Below are 26,801 nucleotides of genomic sequence, written 5' to 3'. Positions count from 1 at the left end.
CAAAAAATGGCTAAACAATGTTGAAAACTCTCAGAAATATCCTACAACAAGACCGAAGACTGACTTCCATCCATGCCAGTTATTGTGATAATAACTTACAGTAACAGTGAAACAGACATTTACAACAGCACTGATGCATCTTAAAAGCTTCATGAGGCATAATGTAAAGTAGTAACATTTCAACTGAGCCCACGCTGACACAGAAGTGCCAAGCAGCTGTGGCTTTCTGCTGAATGAAAAATGCAAATGCACTCTGGGGATACAGATGAATGCAAAAAGAGTCTGACTAGCAGGAGAGCTACTTTGTTACAGAACTATGTGTCACCAAAACACATGATCTGACCGCTCCCTGCTACATATAAAACAGAGACAACAGTGGATGGGCAACATAAAATCAACTACGTATAATAAATGAAAAAAAGAAGTCAGTTTGCTTAAGCTAAAATCCTTGCATAGGATTAAACTAAACCATAGGCTTTGTAACATAATCTGTGTCAAATTACACAAGGAGAAACATTCTCACATTTGGGATAATTGTAATAATAGAAGTAAAAGCCAGTGTAGAATTGTCTCTCTCACGGATGTGGGGGTGAACAGATAAAAAAACAAAAAAAAACAAACAAAAAAAAACAAAACAAAAAAAACTGGAGTTTAATCTCTGTGTTGGACCTCAATGACTCACATTAGGTGAAAGGTCAGGACGAGGCCCTGATTCACTTACTATGACCTCAGCAGCTGTTGGCTGCTGGGTTTACCTGCCTGCTGCAGACAGTATCAGTCTGAGAACAGCTATGCCTGATTTAATCAGTAGTGTATTGGAGGGTCATATGGCCCAGGATTATAATAAAGCATTCACAAACACTGTTTCTATAAATCAATATGAAAGCCTCAGAACCATGACATTTAATTATTGTCATTCATACTTCATGATCACAGCCGTTATCAAGTTACTCGATATCATGAGCATTAGACCGAAACAAATAAAGGATGGGAACACATTATGTTTAATGGGAATATCTGATTTATCCAGACAGACGTTTTATGCGATCAGCGGATGGCAGATGAAAACAGCACAATAATCCACTGATCTCCAGGTTTTATTCTGCCCATATTAAAACTATTGCTGTTATGCTCACCCTCCAACTGAGTCTGGCAAGTACATCAGCTGGTTCTCATCCACTTTCAGTGCGGTCAGTTTCTTTAGTGAGCCTATAGCAAGAGGAAAAGAGAGAGAGAGAATTAGAGATGCATTCAACAGCTCAGGGCAGTTATTGATTATAACTTGTTGTTGCACCACAAAGAGGAAGATCCATTACAGCAGTTAATTGGATGAATTCATACTGTCATCAATACCATAATCACTTTAGCAGTAATCAACCCTGACTCTATGGCACAGTGCAGCTAGACTCATCTGATTTAATTAGCATAGTCTTCACATATGAACATTGCTTTTTCCCCAAGAGATGAAAGGAAGCAAGTAATTACAAATATCTCCATTTTATCCTTAAAGATCTAAGGGCACTTTCATATTAGGTACGATGATTTGCACCGTGCCCAAGTACGACTGCCCCCCGCTCCACTCCCCTGCCGCTCAGCATCCACATTAGTAATGGTGTTCTGTACCAGAGTACACTTGCGTCATAATCTATGTGACATATTTGTTGTGTTTCAGTGTAGTCTACGCCAGAGATGGACACTGCTGCCCTGGGGACCCTCATCACCAGGGACCGGTGGAGCAACAAGGCGAAGCTCTGCTCCTGGGCACGGAGCTCTTGCTGCTGGAGCTCGGACTGCAGGTCAAAGGCAGCTGTAAAGCCGAACCTGGGTCTGTCCACAGCGGGTTGCGCTGTCCTCCGAAATAGAGGCATCAGTATTAAATGGACACTGTTTCATAACCGGTTTAAAATTCCTTGTAGTCGCGTTATACATCCATGAAAGCTAAAAAGAGCCATGAGCCAAAAGAACTAAAAATAAAAAGAAAAGATTCCATAGTAACTGAGAAAATGACATAAAATCAGAAAAGAGCAGCTGTAAGACCTAACTTTTTCCCGTATGTTTTATACTTGTGCCGTAATTTTGAGAATACTTTGATTAAAACTCAACATCCCGTGGTACTTCTGCACTGTCTACACCTTTGACTATCTATGTAACTGGAGATTTCTTGCAGGATTATTTCTGAAAGTTGGTACACTTGTGGTGTTATGAAAATAAATTTCAGCTAAGCAGGAATACCACTGTCCTGCCGTCTATGGGAATTAGACACCTACAACATATAAATGGATGCAGTAATGAAGGATGCATTGGCAAGAGCTGAAAGAGAGTTAAGGTGTTTCATAATAAATTTTCTTCAAGTAAGAAGTGCGTGTGTGTGTGTGTGTGTGTGTGTGTGTGCTGTAATGTTTACCAATGGAGCCTGGCAGCTGTGTGAGGGCATTGTTGGAAAGCAAAAGGTCCTGCAGGTTCTCACAGCCGCAGATTTGCTCATCCACCATCTCTAGGTTGTTCTTGGACACATCCAAGTATACCAGCTGCTTGAGCATCCCCAGCATCTGGATACATAAATGGAGACACACATTAAATACACTGAATTTTCACTGATATCTCATTACCCTCACTTAATTTATTTGAGGATTAGGTAGTAGTGTTGGCTGAAAACAGAAGCCTTGGATTAAAACAATCCCCAAAACATCCTCAGCAGAGAGGTAGAGGTAACTTATGTAGGGGAATCCCAGACATGATATCACCCCACGGTTGAATTATAACATTTTATATAAAACAGAAAACAATTGCTGCATTCAGTTTTGGTTTATATTCCTAGCAGACGTTATTGCCTCTGAAAGGCCAGACTGTGATTACAGCCGATGCTGCTGAAATGCTGGCAGAAGAACTAATGCTTTAATTGTGACCCAGTTACAAACAAGCTGGTCATTTGGATGAAAAATGAATTCTAATGTAACACATTCCGACTCCCAAAACATCATTATACATTAATTATGTTGAAGGAAAATACTTACTTCACAGCTGCAGATTTTTTGTGTAATTATTATCGGGACATCTGCAAACCCAAACGTCTGCACTTTCCTCTCTAAAACTGTCTAATTGTGTTCACCCAACAAGAGAACAATTTCTAACTGCAGCTCCTTCTCTGCTGGTTTTCTGAGGGCTGAAAGCCTGATGCAAACTGACTGTGGTTCATTTTGATCAAGAGTTAAGCAGACACATAGATTGAAAATCAAGGGGAATAATTTCAAACTGATGTTTTGGGGCACAGCAGCCTCTGAAAGTGTGTATAGGATTGACTGTAAATTATACCCCAGGTAAAAATGTCAGTCTGTTCCCATCCATCCACAGCTCCTTAATTCCAGTCAGCTGCTCCAAAACCTCAGGCTGTAGATGTAAAGAGGAGAGAAGAGGTGAAGCACATGGGATGTGTGTGTACAGTATGAGTGTTTAAGGTGTGTGTGTGTGTGTGTGTGTGTGTGTGTGTGTGTGTGTGTGTGTGTGTGTGTGTGTGTGTGTGTGTGTGTGTGTGTGTCTGCTGGGCAGAGACAGGATGAGAAACTTAGCTCAAAAACAAGATAAAAGTAAATCTTAAGGCCAGTTATTTATTCCACAGTGATCATTGTATATTAATGAATGTTATATGCCAATGATAACAAATAAGCACATTACAAACAGAGCTTCCATTTTGAAAATGAAGAAAAGAAATTAAGGAAGGAGGAGGCAACATCACCAACAGGACAGTAATAAGCCCTGGGCATTGACAGACCGACTGACATACTCACCACTTCAGTAAACTCATTACTCCCCAGGTCCAACCTCTCCAGCTGTGTGAGCTTCTGCATGCTTCTGTAGACACACAGGACAGACAGGGAGTGAGATCTTGAAATCAGCCTGGATTAAAAGCAATGCGGGCCAAGGGCTTTACAAAGCACACCAAAAGAAAATGATTATCTGTCAATTTTCATGTCAAGTTTTGGATAGCATACATGTTCTGCCCTTGCTCCTTTCACTGAATAATTTTATGAGGAAATAAATACCTTCAACAGCTCAGGCGTGACAGAAATATGCTTTAAATAATGGAAAATGTGACGTATGCTAGCCCTAAGCCTCGCTCCAGAGTTTTCTCTCCACATTCAGGTCACAGTCTCACATTCTCTGCTACACTGTAAACAAGCAGACAAAAACCAGGACTATTCAACTGCTAACAGTCGTCACTGTATTTAACTGATTACCAGTGACAGAAAATTGGAAGTGAAATATTCTTCTAAAGGCTTCTTTCATGTTTTGAGCCGCAAGAGTGAACTCACTCTCCCATTCCTCAAAATCTACGGATGACATGCCTTTGGGGGAATTTAACCCTCAATGGCAGCAGCAAAACAAAGTCTCAAGAACTGCAAGTTAAGGGGAAAAAACCCCAATATAGGGTGAATAGGGTAAAATTTCTAACTAACAAATACCACTATGAAACTTTCCCCAGTCCTTTCCTACAGTAAGTCAATTATTTTTCCTGAAATGTTATGTTTAAATACACAAATGAGGCACTTTTCACTTAAATTTGTACTAATTTGCACACATTTCCAGAGAAGAAATCTAAACATTGGATTCTTTTTTCATTTTGTCGTCACATTCCAGCTTTGTACAGACCTCCTTTTATCACTCCATCATTCAAAATATTGTCATCAGCCATAACAACATCTATTATTGCCATGTTTTTCAGAGTAAAATGTTCTATAAATCAGGCTTTGAATGTTATATGAATTATCCCGTCAGTAGAAAGCTTCAGAATATAGACAGGAATAAAACTTGAAAGTTTGGTGTGTGTAAGGGCGACTGAAGTTAAAATAAAGTCTGGAAAAAACCTTATTTTGATTAAACGGCCACAGAAGATATGTAATGTAAAATTTCAAACACTGATTAAGACACTAGGGTGAAACTTTTAACTTAAAAGATACCACCATGAAACCTTATTTACTTAAATTTGTTTAAATATGCACATGGTGCATTATCTAATTAAAAATGCATTCTGCATAAATTTCCACAACAGAAATCTGAACTAGTCTGAAAGATGACATGTTATGAAAGTAGAATATCATGTTTTCAGTTGTAGTGCCTCGCCTTTAAGATTTTCAAGAGTAAAATGTGAACACAAAAGTTAACTTGCTGTTCTTCCCATTGCCTTAGTGTTGTTGATTGAGGGCGGTTCCTCTCATAAAACACACTGGGAACAAGACTTTAAATTGTGTAATTGAGTCAGGGTAAAGAATTGTGATACACTAATTAACTTCTGGCAAAACAAAACAAAACTAAAGCGACTGAAGATAAAATAGAAATATACTGAGCTGTGTTTGGGAACAGATATGATGATCCTCACACAGCAGGGATGAACCTGTGTTTCCTTAAGGCATGAGTGAGATTCAGCACAGCAATGGAAACTAGAGGCCCACCAACAATACTGTGGAGCCTGTTTTGTTTTTAGGTGCTCCTCATAAAATGAGAATGTAAGACATACACACACATTATAAAAATGATTTAAGCTGTTTGGTGATTTCTTTTAGCACTTGGTGCCCTATGAAAACATTAATCATGTTGATGTAGTTGAGCATTAGCCAGCTTTGTCACATTCTTACCTCAAAGTTGGCAAGAACACCAGCGACCCCCGTGTGAGCTGAAAGGGGTAAGAATGAGCTGTGCTGGCTCATCTAGAAAGCGAGTTCACCAGTGAAAAAACACACACTATGGCTCATGACCCCAAGTTGTGAGGAACACAACATCCTTCTTTAAAATACAGAGAAACATTTGGTTTATGCATGTGCTCGGTGTGTGTCCATGCACTGAGAGAAAAGAGGCTTCACTTTCTATGTGGAAGCCCTGAAAAGACTTCTGCTGCACCCCCTTTGTGCACGCACACATTTGTTTACATCTCTGAAATGCTTGTGTGTTGCTCTGGCAACGTTCCTGATCATTAGTCCTTTCTTTGTCAGGGCTCCAGCCTTTAACAGGTCTGGCCTCTGTCACATAAACACAGCGAGAGGAGAGGATCCGCTCTGAGCTGCAGCACAGCACTTTATGCACCGTCTGGCCCGTCAGTTAGTCAATGAAAAATAAGAAAAAGGAAAGTGAGTGAGATAACAAAGGAAACTCAGCCAGAGGGAGGAAAGGATAAAAAAACATAGGGAAATACAGTTTCGCTGGGAAAATGGGAAGGACATAAAATGGAATGATATGGCAAGTGAAGCATGAAGAGAAGACAGAAAAGGAAAGTAACTTCCCCCCACAATCACCTGGAGCTTTCTCAAATATTCGTGGGACACTTAGTCCCAGCGGCACTGTAACCCTTCTCAAATGGTGAAATAACCCTCACCACTGTCTCAGTGGAGGATTATAAAACCTGCCACAGCAAGCAGCTAAGCACAGGGGGCTCTTATGTAACACAGTGGAATTTAATGCTACAGTTAGAGGTATGGGAGGGAATCTACACTAAAAAGAGGCAGGATGGAGGACACAGCAGAGACATTGCAGGGGTTGTGAGAGGAAGGAGATAGGGAGGAAGGAAGGGTAAAAATTCTTGACACACTTCATGACACAAGCATGACTGTTACAGCGACAGTGCTCATTTCATTTTGTAAAAAAATGAACGCTATATATTTCATGTTTGAAAAAAAATACTTACTTTGGCAACATCTTTAACTGGTTCTCCCTCAGCTCCAAGATCTGTAGTTTAGTCAACCTGCAATCAAGTAAAAAGCCAATGTCATAATTGTTTAGGACTACAGCAACACTTAATATTTAAATGATACCGTCTAACATCTGATCTTCATACTGCAGTAACCTTTTCTACCTTAATTACTTGAGTTTGCAATTTTTTTTTCAACTGTAACTCAGCATTCAATTATAGTCATACTTGGTGTGTGATCGTAAACACTCACTCTGAGGGTCAGAGCGCACTGTGCTACAAACTGGACCGTTCCTAAATTCTGAGCGCTGGAATGTACCGTTCAGTTATTCAGAACACCACTCTCAGAACAGCGGAGCACCAAGCAGAGTAAACATATGATTACCTTAACCGTTTGTCAATGATTGTAGATACAGAACATTCTGTTTCTTTGGAAAACAGTGCTCTCATTTAAGTATAGAGCATCAGATTAGATTTACGAATGCACCATTAGTTTTTAAAATTATTCTCCAGTACTTCCCAATAACGACACTTTCATCATATTCTAGCTTACAGCACTATTGTGTAGAATGGAGTTTTGAGCAATGACAGCAGCCATGATTTCCTCTGCAGGCTTATCTGCTATAACCAGCTATGCTGTACAGTATGTTAAAGAGGAGATGAGGAGGCCGACAAGTGGGCAACGCACAGCCATGTTTTGTGTCATCAGAAAGCTCAACACTAACTATTGTGTAAACTACAAACAGTATGAGCATGACTAATCCAGCTGGTTTAACGAAACAACCTGTTCTGCCTTTAAGTAAAAGGAACCACATCTTAAAACAATAGATGTGAATATGTCATATCATAACGTAACTAAGTACAGCAAAACAATAATTTGGTATGCGGCAGAAAAACAGAGCAGGGGGTCTTTTTTTAATCACAGGTGTTATTTCACAGGTAAAATGCCTCCTTTTTGGCAACTTTGGAGCAAGATAAGCAAGTTATGAACTCAAAACTGACATATCATCATTTTTTAAAGGGAAATTCGCCACCTCTCAAGTGGATGTCCAGTAAGTGTTGATGGTAAACCATGTCGATTGAAGCAATAAATTCCTCAGAGTGTGCCATATTGACTTGCTCACAGTCATGCCAGCAGTAAATACATGGACCGGGATGCATAGCACATGAGCTGGAGGGTTCCCGTCCACCATATCCTCTTGCACGGCTAATGCAGCCGCAACCTCGGCTTCTCTTTACTACATGTCTTCAACCGCACACTCTGGCTCAAATTAATTAGGCTGAAAACCAGTGAGCCAAAACAAAGTAAAGGTATTCATGTCCACAACACTGTCTGCACTGTTGAAAATGCAGCTAGTTTGCAATACAAGCAAAAAAGAACAAGGAAGTTCTGTTTTTGAGCAGCATCTAGAGTGTACCCCCTGAACACCCAGAGGTGAAAACTAGAAATCCAAGCTGAAATAGCCTGTAGTTCTTCCTTGTCTCCAACTATGTCACCGTCACGTCAAATGACAGCGCTAGATGCAGGAAGAACAACAGATTTTGCTGACATATGCAGGCACTGTCAACACAGCTCCAGGAGCAGAACAGCTCAGCTTTTTCGGCAAGTATAGCACACATTAAGGAATGTACTGCTACAATCAATTACATGTACCATCAGCAAAATTATTGTTCATTTGGAGTCTTGTTTCTGGTGATCACTTGATGAATGCCTAATATTCACTCTTTTTTGTCTGTTTTTGGACTCTCATGGACATCTCCTGAGGGAAATATCTGTCTCTTCAGCTACTAAATGCTCCACCATGTTCATCAGCTAGATGTTAACTGTGACTGTGTGCTATTTGGTGCTGAGCAGGTAGTGTACAATGAGTTTTTATTGTTTCCTCGCTGAAAGCAGCTGCCTGCTATAGCCGAAAACGATGCCATGAGAGGTGAGAGTAAACCAGCCCTGCTGGCACCAATAATCGTTGGACTCTTACGTCAGACACAAGTTAAAATTTTGGTTGGAATGAAATGTCTAACAACGTTAGAATTTCATGTTGTACGGACATTAAGATTATGAAGTTTTGCAGACGTAGGCTTTTGTTCTCTAGGCGTTAATGTCATTATTTCATGTAAGGATGACGTTGACATGAGATGTTTGGAAGACGTTGGATTTTGGTTTTTTAACAACACAACTTAAAACCAACAAAATATCAATGCCATCTGTCATCGGTATTCTACGTCAAATTGATGTTGGCATCAGACCTTGTCCTGACATTGAATTTCTGTCAACCGATGTCACAACCTAAATTCATCCAATTATCAACCTCCAATGTTGTTGGTGGCTGCTGGGAAGCTGGGGAGCTAAACAATGAGCTGTAGGTTCATCACTACGAGCATCCCCTTTCACATTTTCATTTGATCCATTGTTACCATAAACATATCGATTATGTCTTATGTCAAGATCAATATTTTATCAGCAACACCACCTGGCTCTTCTATAGATTACACAGTAAATGAAAATCTCTCTGGCTGGTCTAACCTAATAAAGCAAGTGTAATTATTTCTAATTTGCAATATGAATGTCTGCTTGTTAAGGCAGTAAATTATAATTTAGAGCTAGAGATTTTATTGGATACCTTTACAAAATTTGAATTTCATGGTAATGGTACACTGCAGAGGCTCTACACAGTCAGATAAATCTTATGCCATCACAGCCACATCAGTGTTACCCGATCAGCTACTGCATGTGGCTTCACACAAAACATACACGTAATACCACAGTCAGCAGCCTGAATGTACATACTGTACAGTATTTGATTTTTTCTATACAGAAACAGTTTCATCCTGATCCAATCCGGAGAACACACTGACCTGCCAAAGCTGGCTGGTAAGAACTCCAGGAAGGCATCATTCAGGTAGAGCTGCGTCAAACTCAGAAGCTGAGTGAAGCCCTCTGGGAGCCTGACAACACACACAGGAACGGAAATCACATCACTCACACAAAGCTGCACCAATGCTGCAATACTTCAATTTTAAAATGTTTTGGCAACACTGAATCGAAATGGAGTTATTAAGGGTGGAAAACCTGTATGTGGGTGGGCAGTACGTACTTGGATATGGGATTCACACTGGCTTCCACAACAGCTAGGACTTTGCAATTCTTGATGTTTTCTGGAAACTCCTGGATACCTGGAGAGAAAGAGCAAAAAAGCCATAAGATGTTTAAAGGTAAAACAACTACAGACCATCAATTCAACACGTGCAAGTTGTACCTCAACCATTTTATTACTGCTGACAAAACAAATGACTCATGTCAAAACCAAAAAGATGAGGGATAATGCGTCTTGTGTTTAGCAGAAGCTTTGTGAATGTTAAACTCAGGTGGACTGTGAGTACAAGCAGGACGGCTCTCCGCCTGAATTGTGTGTGCTCAAGATACATTAAGAGTGGCTCTGCACCTTTCCTCTCTAAACAACCACAGAGATGAGCGCTCTAGGTGACACAATGAAAGAGCAGGAAAGGAAGAAGTGAAAAAAAAAAAGACCACTGAGTGATAGTCTGCAAGTTCTCATAAAACATCCACAATGTGCGAACTGCGAGAAAGGGGACGTGACCAAGTCTAAAGGTTTATTTCCACCCACTTTGTTTTGTGTCCACAACACTTAGCGCAGAGTGCTTTGTGAAGAAGGATAAGCTACTTTTAATGTCAACACGGCACATGCAGCCCTGGTTCATGAAAACACCACCACATCCTTCAGCATTTGTTTAATCTATGCTGTCTTTGCACCCATTCATTTATATTAGAACTACCATTTTAACCTTTGTCTATTCATGAAAGGGTTTTGCTGAGTGTGCATACTCCTTTTCTGCTCTGCTTAGCTTCAAGGTAATATAGTGATGATCAACCACCTTATGCAGTATCCTGCATTGTTACCACATTATTTTAAAAGAGCTTAACAGCTTTTTGGGAAATAAAAAAGACAATGTCAGACAGTGATGTTAATGCTTCTGACATTTTTGAAACAAAACCCTTTGTTAGGAACATGCAACAGGATGTTAAGAATATACAGACATTTTCAAAATAGCACAGTCACCTGATTGATTCTGTATGCAGCTGGGCATTAGAACAGAGAACTGTCAAGCCTTCAGACACTTTAGTCTGCAGCTGTTTCTTGTTCTAAATGTCAGACTAGAACAACACTGACGGTGGAAAGTTTTCATCAAACACGCAAATTTGAAAGGACTTACAGTACAAAGCTCACCCTCACATTCAACAGCGCAAATGTTTATCTTTAAAGAGGTAAATGTCAACCTTTGACAAATGTTGTCACTTCCCACTTTATCAAACCACTGACAACACACTTTGAGTTGAGCACCTTGTACTAATATTCTCACAGTTTGTGTGAGAGCCAGCAGCTTTGTTTTGTGCCTGCTACTGCTCTGCACTGTGAAGATAGTGTCTTGCAGGTCTGGGCTTGTACACTTCCTTTATCAATCCCGTAAGGGGTTTTCAGTCATGCAGTCTTGTGACGTAACATGTGGTAAATGTAACATGCTGTGGCATTTTACCTCAGAATATCTTTGAAGCAATCTATGTGTGGCATCAATTATGAAATGCTTTCCTGGAAATGTCATCTTTTTAAAAAAAATTCCTTCACTGATTGATGTCAGAAGCAGTCACGACAACACAAGGACAACCAGGACATCTACGCATTTGAACTTCACAGGTCACTGAGCCACTGGCTGTGGTCAGTTTTCAGGTTTCAGCAACATGATCTGATGCCACAGTTTTACATGACTTGTTCAACCTGCCAGTCAAAAATACTTCAAACCTGAGCAAGTCTTCTGAAAAAGAAAAGAAAAGATGAAAATACAGGAAAATATGTGATCATTTTACTTACTGTTTTTGCTGACATCAAGCTCCCTGAGATTGATGAGGTTTGCGATCGCTGCTGGCAACACTGTCAGGTCATTATCTGGCATGCTCAGTCGGTAGAGTAACTGGCAGTTAAACAGTTGCTGGTGGAAAGGGAGAAGAGATAACAGTTTATTTTAAGTACATAGTTGACCATAAATACACAGTACAATATTTGATGTTTAAATGTCCTGATTGTTCTAAAAGTTCAACTGTGTCACTCAAAGGCTCTTCTGTCTAAATGAATATGAAGTAAAGAGTGTCCGTAAAGAACGTTTTTCATAAGACTGGCACACAGCAAGTCAATATTTAGTGACCTCATGAGTAAAGCCATCATGTAACTAAAAGGTTTTAAAAACTGTAGATGGAGCATAGAGAGAAATATAGTGGAAACCACTTCGACTGATCACCTCTGTCCATGTCAAATTGATCACTTTATGTTGATGATTACTGTAACCATTTTTTTCTTTATATCTCATGTAGATTACCATCTAATTGACATTTGAATGTTTATTATATGAATATTAAGTAATGAAATGGACTGCTCCGCTATTCATTGAATTTTAGTGTCTGTTCCAAGATACAGTGCAGGTGTTTCATTACGTGGGCATTGCGTGACTGGGTATTATCAATTCGCATGACGAGAGCAGCTTCAACCACAGGTGCTTTCCCCCGTGAACATTCATTTTCGGTCTCCATCACTAGCAGCCATAAGCTTTGAGGAGACAACATTTTTCATTGAGAGAAAATGACCCTTTTACCCATCATGATTTCAATGTGCATGCAATACAGCACCACCCTCAGGTAGCCAGCTGGAAGCAGATGGGTTACCGTGACACAGAGCATCATGGGGGAAAATATATATATGTATATATATATATATATGTATAATTACTGTAGTTTTAGATTGTTTTTCCACATGTTGTCCCATATAAAAATACCCAAATTAAACAGTGTAAGCTGACTATAAGCAAATTTTTTAAACACCAGTTGTATAAGAATGATTCTGTCCGGCTGTCTGTTTTTGGATCCATAAATACGGTTTAGCACTGTTACTGTGATCACTATAAGCGGTTTCCACTGTATAAAGTTTCTATACATCAGTGTGTGTGCCTTACTTTAGGCAGCTCCTCGATTTGGTTGGCATCGAGGTAGAGTTCCTGCAGGGTCTTCTCAAAACTAAAGATCTCCTTAGGAACAGTCTCCAGGCTGCAGTGGGAGTAGTCCAGCGATGTTACCGCCTCCTCCTCACCCCGCAAGCAGCGGCACGGCACCAGACGAACAAACAAGCTCCGCTTGGACATCCTCAGGCACTAGAAAGGGAAAACAGAGAGATATGTAAAGGTTGTAGAGATACGTAATGGAGGGTGTGCACATTGAGTGGTAACATTTCAGCTTTAAGTGTCCAGATCCAGATTTTTTTTTTTATCCCTCCTATATGATGTTTTTAGTGTAATGTACACTTTCTCTCACACACACACACACACACACACACACACACACACACACACACACACAGATCTTGATATCTGCTCAGTGCATCTGAGGCATGACCATGTGACTGCAGACTTAATTGTCATAACAGAACTCATATGTTGTTTTGTGTTCTTCTTCCACAGTACAGGTCATTGTCGGCAGTCTGTCCCAAAACACATTGAGAACAATGACGCAAGACATAATGACATCACCTCCAGTCAATTAAAACTACATAGGGATGTCATTTTCATTATTAACGACTGCAAGACCAGTGCATAACAGGACGACAGTCAACAACAACAACAACAACAACAACAACAACAAAGCTTCAAGGAATATCTCCCATCAATAAAGTGACCATGCAACATGTTTATACAGTGTACTTGATGTTTTCTCTATTCTGTTAATAACTAAGCAGTGAGCCCATTAGAGCAAAAAGACATTTTCAGGATGGTCAGTCAAAGTGATACATAGCATGTGTCACCCAGTGTAACAATCAGACACAAATAATTGAAAAAGGGATCTGATCAAACCACGGTAACTTTGTTGTTGGAAACAGTTCCTTCTTCAAAACAAAAATTTCAGCATTTGTCAAACTGGATCTTTGTTTCATATTTTTGTCTATTTTGACCATTAATCATAATAACATTTTATGTAAGAGCTCCCTACAACACTACCAGGATTGTTTCAACAGTTCCAAATATTTCCAGGGGGCAACTTTCTTGTTTACTTTTGGTGTTTGAGTGGTTGATTTCTAATAAATTTTGGATTCCCTGTGCTAGGAGGCTTGTGCTCCTTGCCCTGATTAACTTTGTTCTTGCTGTAGTCTGTGTCACCCAAATCTCTACAGTGGAGGAGGTGAGTAAACTGTCATTATGGACAAATATATGTGGGTAACAACCATGTTGTGCCCTTTAAAGCTGTGGTTGGTGACTTGGATAAAAAATAACTTATTGGCATATTTGTTCAAACTGTCACTATATCCACACATGTACATAAAACAGTAGTGCCTTCAATGGCATTACCACACGTGGACAAAAACAATCAAGAGCCAGAAGTCTGTAACGCAGATGACAATCATGTGAATAACTGCTAATAACTGCGGTCAAACTCGGCAGCACTGATCAAATATGAATCAAGATTCTGTCACTGCACTGCTTATTTCTCACCTCAAATGTTTTCAGAAACATATTTTAGTGTACTGTTTAGCTGTAAAATGATAAAGTTTACTCCAGGCGCCATGTTTTACAACAGTCGAGCCAAAATGAAGCACCACACATCAGCCAAGCACACCTTCTCATTTTACAGTTAAACAGTACACTAAAATATTTTTCTGAAAACATTTCAGGCGAAAAAAATGGGAATGCAATAACAGAATCTTGATTTATATTTGATCAGCGCTGCCTAGTTTGACTCCTCGGCTCAGATTGGTTGTTTTCCCTTTGCCGACGTGAATTCTTGCAAATGCCATTAGAAGCACCATGAGGAGAAAACTGATAGTTTCACAGCCTACATGTCTCATATAGTATTGTGTTGATGCAATAACACTTTCAGTAATATGTATTTAAGGAATTTTAAAGAGATGAATGAATATCTAGTTCAGAATCTGGTCTCAGTGTCAGTATCATCCAACAGTATCAGTAGATAATGTATAATAGCTCTTCAGTGCAGAGGCACTTCTGTAGAAGTACCTTCCAACACAGCCATGAGTTGCAACATGCACACGCGATCGTATTATTTCCTCCAAAGAATTGTCCTGCAAATGAGTTCTGAAATTTGCATATAAATTACATCTGATCACTGACAAGTCACCGTTCACTGAATGAGTGCTCAAGACAAGTGATCAAAAAAAGAGAAAATGACAGACATATGAATTGTACTTCCTTTTTTAAAGGTTTCATTTAAAAGAAACAACACCCCAGAGAAGCCTGACATGTTGTAAATTTTTAGTTTCCCATTTCTGTTTTTCTTGTGGAAAAACCTCTGAAATTTCCAAAAACAAGAAGCTGTTGATTATCGTGGGTACGCTGTATCCTCATTTGGGCCGAAGCTGAAGATAAAAATGCAAAAACAAGTAGGCCATGAATCAGTCGTCATTTTGGAAATCCTTGTCCTTGAGTAGTTTTATCCCAAACTCTCTCTACTGCAAAATAAAGATACATAAAAGGCAAGAAATCTTTTCAGCCTTCAATCTGGTTGGGAGCTTAAGGGGTGGAGGAGAGGGGAGTTGTAAACCCGTTCTTTAACTTGCCACAGGGATGTATGTATAATTTTTATAGCTTGCGGTCAACATAGACGTATTGACCGCATACAGTGTACACTATGGAATGTGTTCTGGTCAACAGAGGCTTTGTTCCTTGGAGCATGTGGAGAATGTGACTTTTCCTCCCCCTCGTCCTAATCTGAGCACCGCCACAGCACATAATCTCCGAGTCCTTCACTCACTGTGTATCCTGAATGTCTAACTGAGCTGTAAAATTGTGATAGCCTTGACCTACACTGTTCGTGCAGACTATGTGTGGGTGTGACATGTTTGTGTTGGAGGTTGCTACTACGTAAGGCCTTATGTTCTCTGATATTAGGTTCACTGAATACAACTCATTGTCTTTGTTAACAGATGTACACATTTTTGCATGTGTATACAGAGATGCTTTTTTTGGACAGCACAAAGTACTCAAAATATGACCTAATAGCCTACAATGGCATTAGTCATGCTACTTAAATAAACATCAGACAAAGCTCAAAAGAGATATACTCTAAATACTTGTTGATTTCATAATAATGATGCAATGTTTCCAAAAGAAATATGTTCAAAGTTGACTCAAAGGACGACCAGTCAGCCATCCCTCTATCTCTCACTCATTAAAATGGGTTCATGTGTGCATACGCCCATATTCACATGAGGTATGCACAACCAAGAGGCTGTCATCCTCCCACACACTTTTTCTGCTATAGCAGCAGGCAGCTCATGTATAAATACTCTGAGTAATCTGGTCTATCACTAGAGGGGATGACAGAGGGCTTGGCTCCACTCACCCCAAGTAATGAGCACTGAGCATATGGATGACGCATGCTATTCAGAATGGGAGAAGAAGGACTGAGAGAGGAGGGAATGTGATATGGGTTAACGGAGAAAGGGGGCAGGTGTTGGTTATTTGAAGTTATGCAAGAAAGAGTTATCAGGAAGCAAGAGCAGATAAAGTGTCATGAGAAAAGTTGTGGGGAGAGTGTATATGGTTTGAAAGATTAACAAAAAGCAGCAAGAGCAAGTCAAGGTAGAGGAGACTGGATGTTGTGAACATGTTAAAGAGGGCAGAAGAATTTAATCTCACGTTTTAAGGATGGCTTCGACATGACATCATCTAACAATGTTAAATGACCAGAAAATCAGACTGCTATATTACAGAACAAGACTTAAAGTCTATAGCTATACTGACGGCTATGCCAGGCTATACTTAGGTACAGGGTTGCTTTGAACTAAATGCTAACATCAGCATGCTACAACAACAAGGCTAACATGCAAATGATAAGCAATTCTAATGTTTACCAGTCCCTCCAGAAAAATTGCGATCTTGTGATCGCAATAATTAACGCAAATTCAACAGAGTCCGCAAAATTTGCGGGGGCTTGCAATTTTTCAAAAGTCTTGCGATTTTTCTGCATTTTTTTTCACATTTTCCGGCCGACCGGAAGTCATTTGAAACGTCATCAGACGTGTCATCAAATGCGCTAATGGCATTGCAGTATGGAGAAACGCTCTGTATTGACATACGAATTTGCACTGTTTAAATGCATACAATATGTGTTGAATGTATTAAAATGTTATGTTTACAGAAGATGTAGCTTACTACAGTACATGTTGTTTTACAGTCACATTGTCTGGTTTGAGAGCTACAATATTCACTCAGGATTTTTGCAACATTATTGAAGTCCATGTTTTAAAACTAATTAAATAAAACAAAAGAAGAGAACTATAAAAAAACATGTGCAGCTATTTTTGTAATATTCAGTATGATTATTATAGTACGTGATTACATGACTTATTTTTTTGGATGTAGTAATTTAAGAAAAAAAAGCACATTTTTTTCTCCTTTTGTCATTAGCTGCAATTTTGTCATTTGCTGCAATTTCCCGCAAAAAAAAAAAAAAAAAAAAAAAAAAAATCACATAAAAATGCCGCAATTTTTTTTGCCGCAAGATCCTGGAGGGACTGGTTTACCACAGCATGTAATACTTAGCACCTAACACATAGTACAGCTAAGGCTGACTGAAACATTACTAGTTTTGTAGGTTTGGTCTTAAACCAATATTGGTAGGACAGTAGTATTGGTTAACAGGATTTTTAACTCAAAGGATAAGACTAGTGGCCTTTCATGCAATATGATACGCCGCCAGGCACAATCAGGGTATAACGCCGCCAAATGGCATCAGTTTGAAACATAGCCCGTAACAACATAACATAAGGTGCAAGAAAGTCCCTGTTGGACGAGCGGGAGGGGAGGTGGGTAAGTCCAACAATCTCTGGACTTCAACCTTGGAGCCCGCTGTTTGCTTCCCTTGCGAATGTTGAACCAAATCATGATGTTTTTCAATGTTATAGGTACATATTGAAAAAGACTATGCATATAATGAACGGAAACCGTCAATTTCCTGTGAAAACAAAAGTGTATTTTGAAAAGACACAATGCATGTAATTACAATCACTTGACATGCCGTCACGCAAAATCAACGCAAGACGCTACCTTGCGCATCACATTTACATGTGAACAGCAACTGACAAAGCGGCGATATTTGACAAATTGGGTTGAGAACCGTTGATCTTTCTCCTATGTGCCTTAGAGCTCCATTGTTGTCCACAAATTAAAACCAAATTTATGAGGTACATTGTTGCTTTGAGTGACACATCTTCATTACAATGAACACGGGCACTGAAATAATTTTGACTGGATGCCATGAATACCATCATACTGTCATAAAAACTCACTAGAGCACCAAATGTCAATTTTGCCAGCACTGAAAAAAATCCCTCCAAAACTACACAATTTACTTCAAGTACAATGCCGAACTGTCTTAGGGAAGTTATTCAAGTTTTTGTTTGCTTGTTTTTCCACAGTAAGTCAAAAAGTATTGGGAGACAAGCCAAAACATTTTTTGGTTTTGATCTTTCAGGGGCTTTGCTGACAGTGATAAAAATACAGAATATCACTGGCCTTATTTAAAAACAAAAAACAAAAAAAACCCAATGTCATCCACATGCCAACTAAGATAATAGGTAAAAAAAAAACAGGAGACTTTGAATGATAACCTTGTGAGTCAGAAACTTTGCCAATTTGGAACTACAGTCCTCCAAAATAAACCATCTTTACAGGAGAAAGTTCTGCTGCTCCAATTAGGTCAGAGATTTGTCATGCCTCAACAGAATGTAGAAACATTATTTTCTAAACCATGCAGAACGTCTGTTACATTTGCATAATGCAGAGCACGGTCTTGATTTAAGAGTTAATTCACTGCTGCACAAATGAAGCATTTCTTACATAAACTGCTTTTAGAGTAGCATCAGCGTTAAACATCTATGTCCCACCTACTTAAAGACAGTACTGGTTACAGTTTCTGTACCCGTTTCTTTTGTGACATGAAAGTGTTGCTTTGACTTTATTTTCCTTGTAGGGAAACTTTTTTTGTAGATGACAGAGAAAGGGAAATGGGCTGGATAACTGTGGCACTGCTAGGCTGGCTGTCTGAAGCCCCTCAGAGTAATCTGGAAGGCAGCACACTAATGAGACCCGCACTGCCTTCAACATAGATAGGCTTATCCACTGACCTACATGTTATTGGAATGATGACTGTCTACATTCAGCCAGCTTTAGTCCATCAAGAGCATTTGACTTTTGATATAAAAAAGTTCAAGACATGCAATGGAGATTTCCAGACATGTTAAGCTCTTGGCTGAGAACTTCTTTCTTAGCCTACTTATTTAAGCGCCACATTTACTTAAATCAGTGTGCTAGTAACAGCTTGGCCTGATAGCCGTGAAATTGTTAAAAGCCCCAAACACACTGGCTGTATTTATTCAGAAATGTAAAAATGTGTGGGCATGTGTGAATGGTGGACATGTGACTCAGCAGCCTGGCAATGATCCCTGTGGCTTCCTCTGTGCAACAGTGAATGAAATAGTCCAGAGGGCAGGCCAGTCACAGATTCCCACTTTATTCTCCCAGTCAGGGCCAGGAAACCACTTCCCTGTCACAACCCCTCTACCCTGTAAGTTAAGTGCCTCCTGGGTTAGTGCTGTTGCTATAGAGACTATGGTCAAGGGTAAGATCGGCTCTGCGGCCCCCAGAGTCATGCACAAAACACACAACTGAGCTTGCTCAACTGTTCATGCAGTAAAAGTATCGACTGATAAAATACAGAGGGCTCTGAACAGGCAGTCTGTGGTCAGAGTAGAGAACTGGTATTGAAAGTAAACTCTGAAAGAGACAGATGGAGATTGAGATGTCTGTGCGTTTCCAAAAGGTTACTGTGTCCTTCCGTAGTGACCAACTACCACTCACCGGCCTAATTCTGGTTTATCCAGTAGAATGTGTCAGAAACAAATTAACAGTTTCTAATATGTCTCTGCTTTAAAAATCAAATGTGTGTCTGGTCTACCTCATTGTTTTGTTCAAGACAAAAAAAACAGCAAGAGGAGCTTGGTGAAGACATGAAAATAGAGGTAACAATGAGCTAAAGGGCATATTAAAATAATCAGACCAGCTTTCAAAATAACCCCCAGTAGGTGTTGGTGTTGTGTCTGTGTTGAGGTCTGTGTGCGCATGTATGTTTGCGTGTGTAATGGGTTAAGCGGAAACGAAAGTGCATCGTTTGACAGTAGCAAGCAGCTTGTGTTATTTATAGCAAATAGTACTCGTCTGGTTGATATGGCAGAATGTGATTAGTACGGGCTAGCTCTCGCCTTATGAAAGGAGCTTTTGATCCAGATTGCAGAGTGGACTGTTGCAGGATTGCTGGGCCACAGCTAAAATTTTATATTGGAGATTATGGCAACAAAAACAATGCAAGAAGAAAAAAAAAGCACAGCAGCCTGCAGAGCCTGTGGGATACACTTGAATTGCCTCCGTCTGTAAAGGAAGAGGAAAGAAAAAGTCACTTCCTCAATGCAGGGCGGACTGCCAACAGACTATAGGCTTGTTCTCTCACCCTTCCTATAATGCAGCTCTAACTCTTCTCAAATGGGATCATGTCCTTTGCTTTGGAGATCCTCTTTATTATTCACTGACACATCAAAACCCATTGAAGAAAGAGAAGTTCAACTGCTCTGTGCATCCAAGTAGGATTCACACAATAATCCTTTTTTGGTTAATACATAAGAAAATGTCAAGTTACACAACCTCTAGGTGGCATATTTTACAACAACCCATGTGTATTTCACAATGAGTGTTGACCAGAATAACATATGGCACTGCTATGGAAAGCAACTTCTGGTTTGCAAACAAAACTCTGTACCTTTATAAGTACAGTGCAGAATGAATGAGCACGTGGCTGATTTTACACAGGAGACATACAGTAGATTTTGACATATAGTTGCAGCTCTAACCAATTGAGAGATATCAGTTCTTAGGTGTCAGTTGTGTAACACAATGGGAAATATTCTTCAACTTAAAAGGTGCTGTTTGCAACATTCAGAGCATTAATACAGCAGCAAACGACTATTTGCTGTGTGAAAATATAGCAGAGTAATGGTGCCCTGAGCAGAGAATGAAATCACGCTACCTCTGTGTGTTGTAAGCTGAGCTTCTCTGCATGCAAGTCCCTGTGAGTGTGTACCAATGACTAGCTAATCACCGCTGCTCTACACTGTTCATCGTACAGTGCTTACCGCTCATTTCCTCTCTGCTGAAGCTTAGCGCCCACCCTCCAATATCTCCCAAGGGTAACAATGCTAGCTCTGTCAGCACTGATGCTGTTGTTGGTGCTGTTTACTGATGTAGTGCATGTCACTGCTAGCCGCTGTCTCAGCTATCTCCATGTTGAGAGCCGTGTGCAGACAATCCTGCTCCAGACTCTGAGTCATGGATATGGTCTAAATATTACATACAGCTCCTTAAAAATTAATTTCAACAACCCCCTGAACCACTTTTTTTCCAAATGCAGATTATCCCTAAACTTGGGATATTCCAATTGACTAACTTCTCTGATGTTTGACCAGAAGTTTAAACTTGGACCAGTCGACTAGTCAAACAAAAACAAAACACTCAAAAAACAGACAAAACATGACAACAACTCACTAAATAATAGTTAACAATTGACATTTATTTACTTAGTATTTAACGACCCAACTCATCTCCATTCAAAAACACACCTATATGTTAACTCTCTCATGCATGGGTGTGCACGCAAATTCTCTCTCACAATAAAACATGCGCAAACACACACATTTAGGCTTGTCGGGATCTCATTTGCGCCCCAAAGAACCTCTCTTGTTCAGCCTAGGAAGAAGACAACCAGTGTGTGTGTGTGAGTGTGTGTGTGTGTGAGTGTGTGTATGAGGCCTGGACATACATTCCGCTTTAACGGAGGTTGGTGAATACAGTTCCATCCATTGAGTCTAAAAGTGCACGCGTGTGTTTGTGTGTGAAGGAGAGAAAAAGAGAAAGAGAAATCTGTGATGATCACAGCCGCTGGTTAGTCTTGAATGCTGATCCAAACTCCTCCTGTTACTAGCGAGGGTATTAACGTTTAATCATCTAGTCGACTAATCACACACATCCCTACCCTAAGCTGTTGCTACTGCAGTAACTTTTTTTTTTTTTTTTTTTTTTAAACAATGAAATGTCTTATGTTTTAAGAATGGCTGACAAAAAAGTATTTGTGAAATGGTGGTGAGATGTTGGAAACATCTCTAAACTAAACTGAAGAGCAGTGTATACAACACAGTCCCTAGTGAAGTCTTTCCTCTGGGCACCTCATTAACATCATCACATTGAACTGCAAGTGGCACAACAGGAGACCTGCTGCTTCTCAATAATGCAGTGAGATATTGAGTTAAGAGGACAGCAGTTCAACAACTGACTAAGGTACTCAGAGCAATGTTTTCATACTGTCAAACCTAGCAGTCACAAACACAGCCTCAACACCTATCCATGCCTACTTCTTTATTTTATCACTGCTGCAGGTTCAATTGCTTGCCTTTTCCCTTAAGTACGGCTTGACAACTAAACACAGGAAGCAATCCATTAATACAGAAACGAAGCAACAGGAAACGATAGCTGGAATTACAGCTGAAATAGATAGAAAGACAATCCTGTTGAGAGTATCTGTAGCGGGGGTATGGAGCTCAGTGGAACCTGAAGTTCCAGTTTCACTCTCCCTCTGGTTTTGGTTCTCACCAGCGTTCTTAGGTCTCAGTGGTCTTGCGTGACTCTAGAAAACAAAACCATGATTGTTTTCTTTGAATTCGTGGTGAAATGAGGCTAAGTAATCTGATCTGTGACAAAGACAAAGTGCCCTTTGCAGCATCTTCCCTATTTTCTACTCCGAGCAGACTCGCTCTGATAGACAGAGCTCATCATAAAAACAAGACTTGTATTTGAACATTTACATGTAACCTACACACATTCCTCTGTATCAGAATATGTTTGACTATGGCTTAACAATTCATCTATTTTAAAATGTTGGACAATACTAAGTTATTGTTTTAGTGCCTCATGTTCATGTATTAAACAAGCTAAAGCTCTAGAAAAAAAATAAAGTATGCACCCCCTTATCTTTGGGTTGTTTTATTTTTTTGTCGAGCATTATAAAATTCAACCCATTAATACAGCAAACAGCAGTACAAAATACTGCTGTACATGAGGAAATGCTTGAAAGAAATAGAAGAATTCAAATATACTCTGTAACTGCAAAAAGAAAGTATTCACAGTCAAACCACTTTCTGTTTCACATTTTCATACAATACCATGTATTGACTATAAACACACTGTTTAAAGATGCAGTCCTCCCACATGCAATGACGCACGACTAGATGCCCCCCGACCCAGCTATGTCCACTAGGCTATTTGCTTAGAATGCTAACGTTTGTGGTGGAGCAAGAGTGGCTTTGTGTTTGTCTCACAAAAGTTATTGAATATTCCTTAGTTGGTTAATTCTGAGTGTTGTGGGTGACATCCAAAAAACCAAAAGTCTTATCTAAAACTGGTGCCTGGGTAGCTTTTAGGCTTTCCATTATATTCTGTATTGATTTATTATGATTTGTCATTATTATTTACTGGTTCATCACAACTATTAATAAAAATCAAAAAGTAGGTATAAAATAATGCCACTTGTACAAAATGGGTGACCAGTAAAACCAACATGTAAGAAGTACACAAATAAATTGTACTTAGATGAATGCTTGTGTTGATGCAAGTGTTGCTGAATGGTGTATAAAGGGCCTGCTGTTCTTTGAAGTGGTTATGAAAAAAGCTGCACAAGCTGACCTCTATGCAACAGACTGATAATATTCTCTTCAAGTGAAATGGAGCATGTACATATTCCAACAAACCTTTCATTTAGCCATCACATCAAATTAAAACCAACTTAAGTTTTACTGGGATACATTTTATTCTCTGTGCACACTCATCCTGGCTCACAGTGCAGAGGACTGCAAATATTCTGAATCCAGGGCGTCTTCATTTCGATTCCCTTTGAGATTACTATCATAATTACTCTAATGAATAATTCCCACGTTATTTCTTTAGACACGGATGGGCCTAGAGCAAGTGAATACAGTCTTATTTCCTCTTCATTTGTTCAGGTCTTCACAACTCTGGGGTTATGGAGATGTCATGGATCCCCCAGAGAACGACAAAGACAAGTGATAATGCCATCCACTTCCAAAGGTTATGTCCCTTCTACCATGCAACGAGGTGATTAATAAGCATGTTTATCTTCTGACCTTTCGTGCAAGCCGGTAGCAGTCTATCCTGTAATTCACTTAGTACTGAAATGTCACAACGTAGAAAATATGTAAGAGCAAGCCAGCATTTCTGCACTGTATAACCAAGGTAATTCTGGCACAATTAATCAGTTGATTTATAATTTTGGCACTTAAGAAAACAAACCTTCAAAAAAAATAAATAGAAAAAAATATTTGTTTTAGAATTAAATGTATGTTGTTGCACATCAAGCAGTTGCCTTATCAGATCACTGACAATAACAGACACATGAAGTTAGATGAAACAACACTTTCTGCTTAATCTTTCCATTAAGTGTGTCCTCTATTAAAGATTATAATCCTACTGTATTGATACAATTATAGGACTTACATTTCTATATATGAGTGTAGAGCAAGGGAGACTAATTACTTGTCATCACCAGCCACAGAAAAGGTCATTAGATAAGGTAAATATCATTATGGTTAGAAACCTTTGATGTTTGTGTTATATTAGGCATGAATCATTTGATAAATCATAAAAAATTAATCAAAATTTGCTGCCAACAAAACAATAATAGAAATGTTTCTGTGATAAACAAAATGTTAAATACATCATCAATCTGCATATAAATCATGTTTTAAGCTAGGAGTTGATCAAACACTCTGTGCATTACAAAGTCTTTCCTCTCTACGTGTTGTTTGGACAACTGAACTGAGCATCACTGCTCTAAATGCCATTGAAGCTGCTGAACAATAACTGTGTGCCTCGTCTTGCTCTGAGAGAGCAAATGTTTCATTTGCAGGTCAAACACTGTATGTACTAAATTTCAAGATCATGAATACAACCACAACCTTTTATGGACTACCTTGCTGTGTCTCGAAAAGCCACTTCCTGGCGACATGAAAACTAACGTCATTTCTGCTGAGATGTGCAACAACAGGGTATCCTGTGAGACAAGCTCACCGCAGCCGTCAATTGACGGTAGTTGACTATCAATTTTACTATCGCTTCAAAAAATGTGCAAGAACCATTTTAATCAGCTTTCATCCGAGAAAGCATGCTACTTTCAGACAAGGGTTTTTGTATGTCTGTCCTGTTGGCTAAATTTTCTTTCTCAGGATGCCAAATGCATGACCCACCCTACTCAGCCTCTTAGTGGTTTAGACTTGTTGGTTGGCTTGGTTAGGTTGGGCAGGTTTAGGCATAAGGAGTGAGACTAGTTAGGGTGAGAATGTCAGGGTAAGCCAATCAGAGGCAGAAAATGGCAGAGTAGGGCACGTCATGCCTTCGCTACCCAAGTAAATAAAAACAACAACCTTGCATCCTGTAGAGGTAGGCTACTCAAATAAAAACATAAAAAAAAAAACCAAGAGGAAAGAGTTGGGGTTTTTTGGCACAGTTTAACCTCAATGGTCATAGTTCAAATGTGTGTGAGCAAAGTTGATTTCTGAGCCAAGGTTGCTGTGAGGCCCATTAAATGTGTGCAGCATAGTGAAATACATGTCGGGTAAGGCTTATTGAATAACTTCACCTGCTTGGTGTTCCATGTGAAACATAGAAACACTTGTAGTTAGAAAGGCTCTGTTTATTGACAAGAAGCAGCTGATATTAGTCCTCTGTGCTCGAAAGAGTGCACAGCTGCCTTTTCAAATGAACTGACTGCTTTATCAACTGATGGCTGGCGGCCCTCTGTGGCAAAGCACCCTGCTCATCATGTTGGTCCTTTCCCTCTCTCTACATGCATGAGTTTTTCTTCCTTCTCTTGTACCATTTCTCTTACCACTTGAATTCCTATTTCTACAATGGTCCTACAAATCCACAGCAAAGCCGTCTATTTTGAAAACTAAATGTGACAAGCAAAAGACTGCAACGAGACAAACAGATCTACAGCTGACTTGCCAGAAAGGTTTGCATAACTGTTTGCATAAATGTTGCATCATCTACACTGTCCAACTTATATTTCAAATAATTGGCCGGAGATTCCTGAACTCCCTCCTTTCCCCTAAAGGTATAGAAAATGAATTGGTTTGTTAAATTAACTAGCATCAAGCAAACATGCTTGAAGCCTAATAAAACTTTGAGCATCTCTCATTGGTGATTTAAATTATGTTTTTGTCCACATCATGTTAAAAAATTATTATTATTTTTTTAAAATATCAACACATTTAGGTCTGATGTCGTTCAGAGTGGAAGTCTGGATTTCTGGAGTGCAGATTCTTCCTCATTAAGACCTAACCAGGGCAACGAGGGAGAGAGCCCTGCTGGTTATAAATAGTGACCTGCTCAAAAATCCCTTCTGCCGGTAAGTTATTAATTAAAAATGAGATCCACTTAAATATGAGCCCATGAGATTCATTTCTGCAGAGAGACGACCCAAACAATGGCATTAGCCCTTGTTAACAATGTTGTAATAACTATAAGGGTTATGGACAAGAGTCTCAGTATTTCATAGCTTTCGGGCTCTTTACCAGAGAGGATCAGCAGAATAGGTTTCAACATAGAAAGTACAAAGTCACTGGCTTGCTGTCACATGAACATGGCTGTTAAAGCAGTAGACAAATATTTGGCTACTTAAAAAGGGTACAGTGCAGTAACATTGGTGGGTTAAGCTGATCAATTTGAAAGATTCTGCTGCTCCTAAACAGCCAAACAATCATCTAACTGCAGGCAATACTCCATAACCCTTCAGGCAACCATAACCCTCAGTGTTTCCCATTAATTAACGAAACTATGGCGGCCCGCCATAGTTTAATTTGACCCGCCACAGTTTCTAAATAAAAGATTTAGGCTGCCGAAAGTATTGACTTCTCATGATATAAATAATATCTCGAAC

At 39.5% G+C, this 26,801-nt stretch overlaps 1 protein-coding gene across 2 annotated transcripts in view; it reads right to left on the bottom strand.

Annotated features, from left to right (window-relative positions):
* The window catches only part of erbin (erbb2 interacting protein), a 68,801-nt gene that overhangs the window by 22,496 nt on the left and 19,504 nt on the right, over positions 1-26,801 (bottom strand). For both annotated transcript variants that reach the window (XM_050052938.1, XM_050052939.1), the window contains exons 3-11: positions 12,695-12,889; positions 11,563-11,680; positions 9,772-9,850; positions 9,533-9,622; positions 6,674-6,730; positions 3,786-3,849; positions 3,313-3,387; positions 2,405-2,549; positions 1,137-1,209 (exon numbers count right to left, since the gene is read on the bottom strand). In XM_050052938.1, the coding sequence (XP_049908895.1) occupies positions 1,137-1,209; positions 2,405-2,549; positions 3,313-3,387; positions 3,786-3,849; positions 6,674-6,730; positions 9,533-9,622; positions 9,772-9,850; positions 11,563-11,680; positions 12,695-12,880 (887 nt within the window). In that variant the 5' untranslated portion in view covers positions 12,881-12,889. The remainder of the gene's footprint in view (positions 1-1,136; positions 1,210-2,404; positions 2,550-3,312; positions 3,388-3,785; positions 3,850-6,673; positions 6,731-9,532; positions 9,623-9,771; positions 9,851-11,562; positions 11,681-12,694; positions 12,890-26,801) is intronic.

Source organism: Epinephelus moara, chromosome 9 (genome assembly GCF_006386435.1).
Source record: "Epinephelus moara isolate mb chromosome 9, YSFRI_EMoa_1.0, whole genome shotgun sequence".
NCBI classification, from domain to species: domain Eukaryota; kingdom Metazoa; phylum Chordata; class Actinopteri; order Perciformes; family Serranidae; genus Epinephelus; species Epinephelus moara.
Note: the sequence above shows the minus strand (reverse complement) of the source record. Positions and strands in the feature narration are given on the sequence as shown.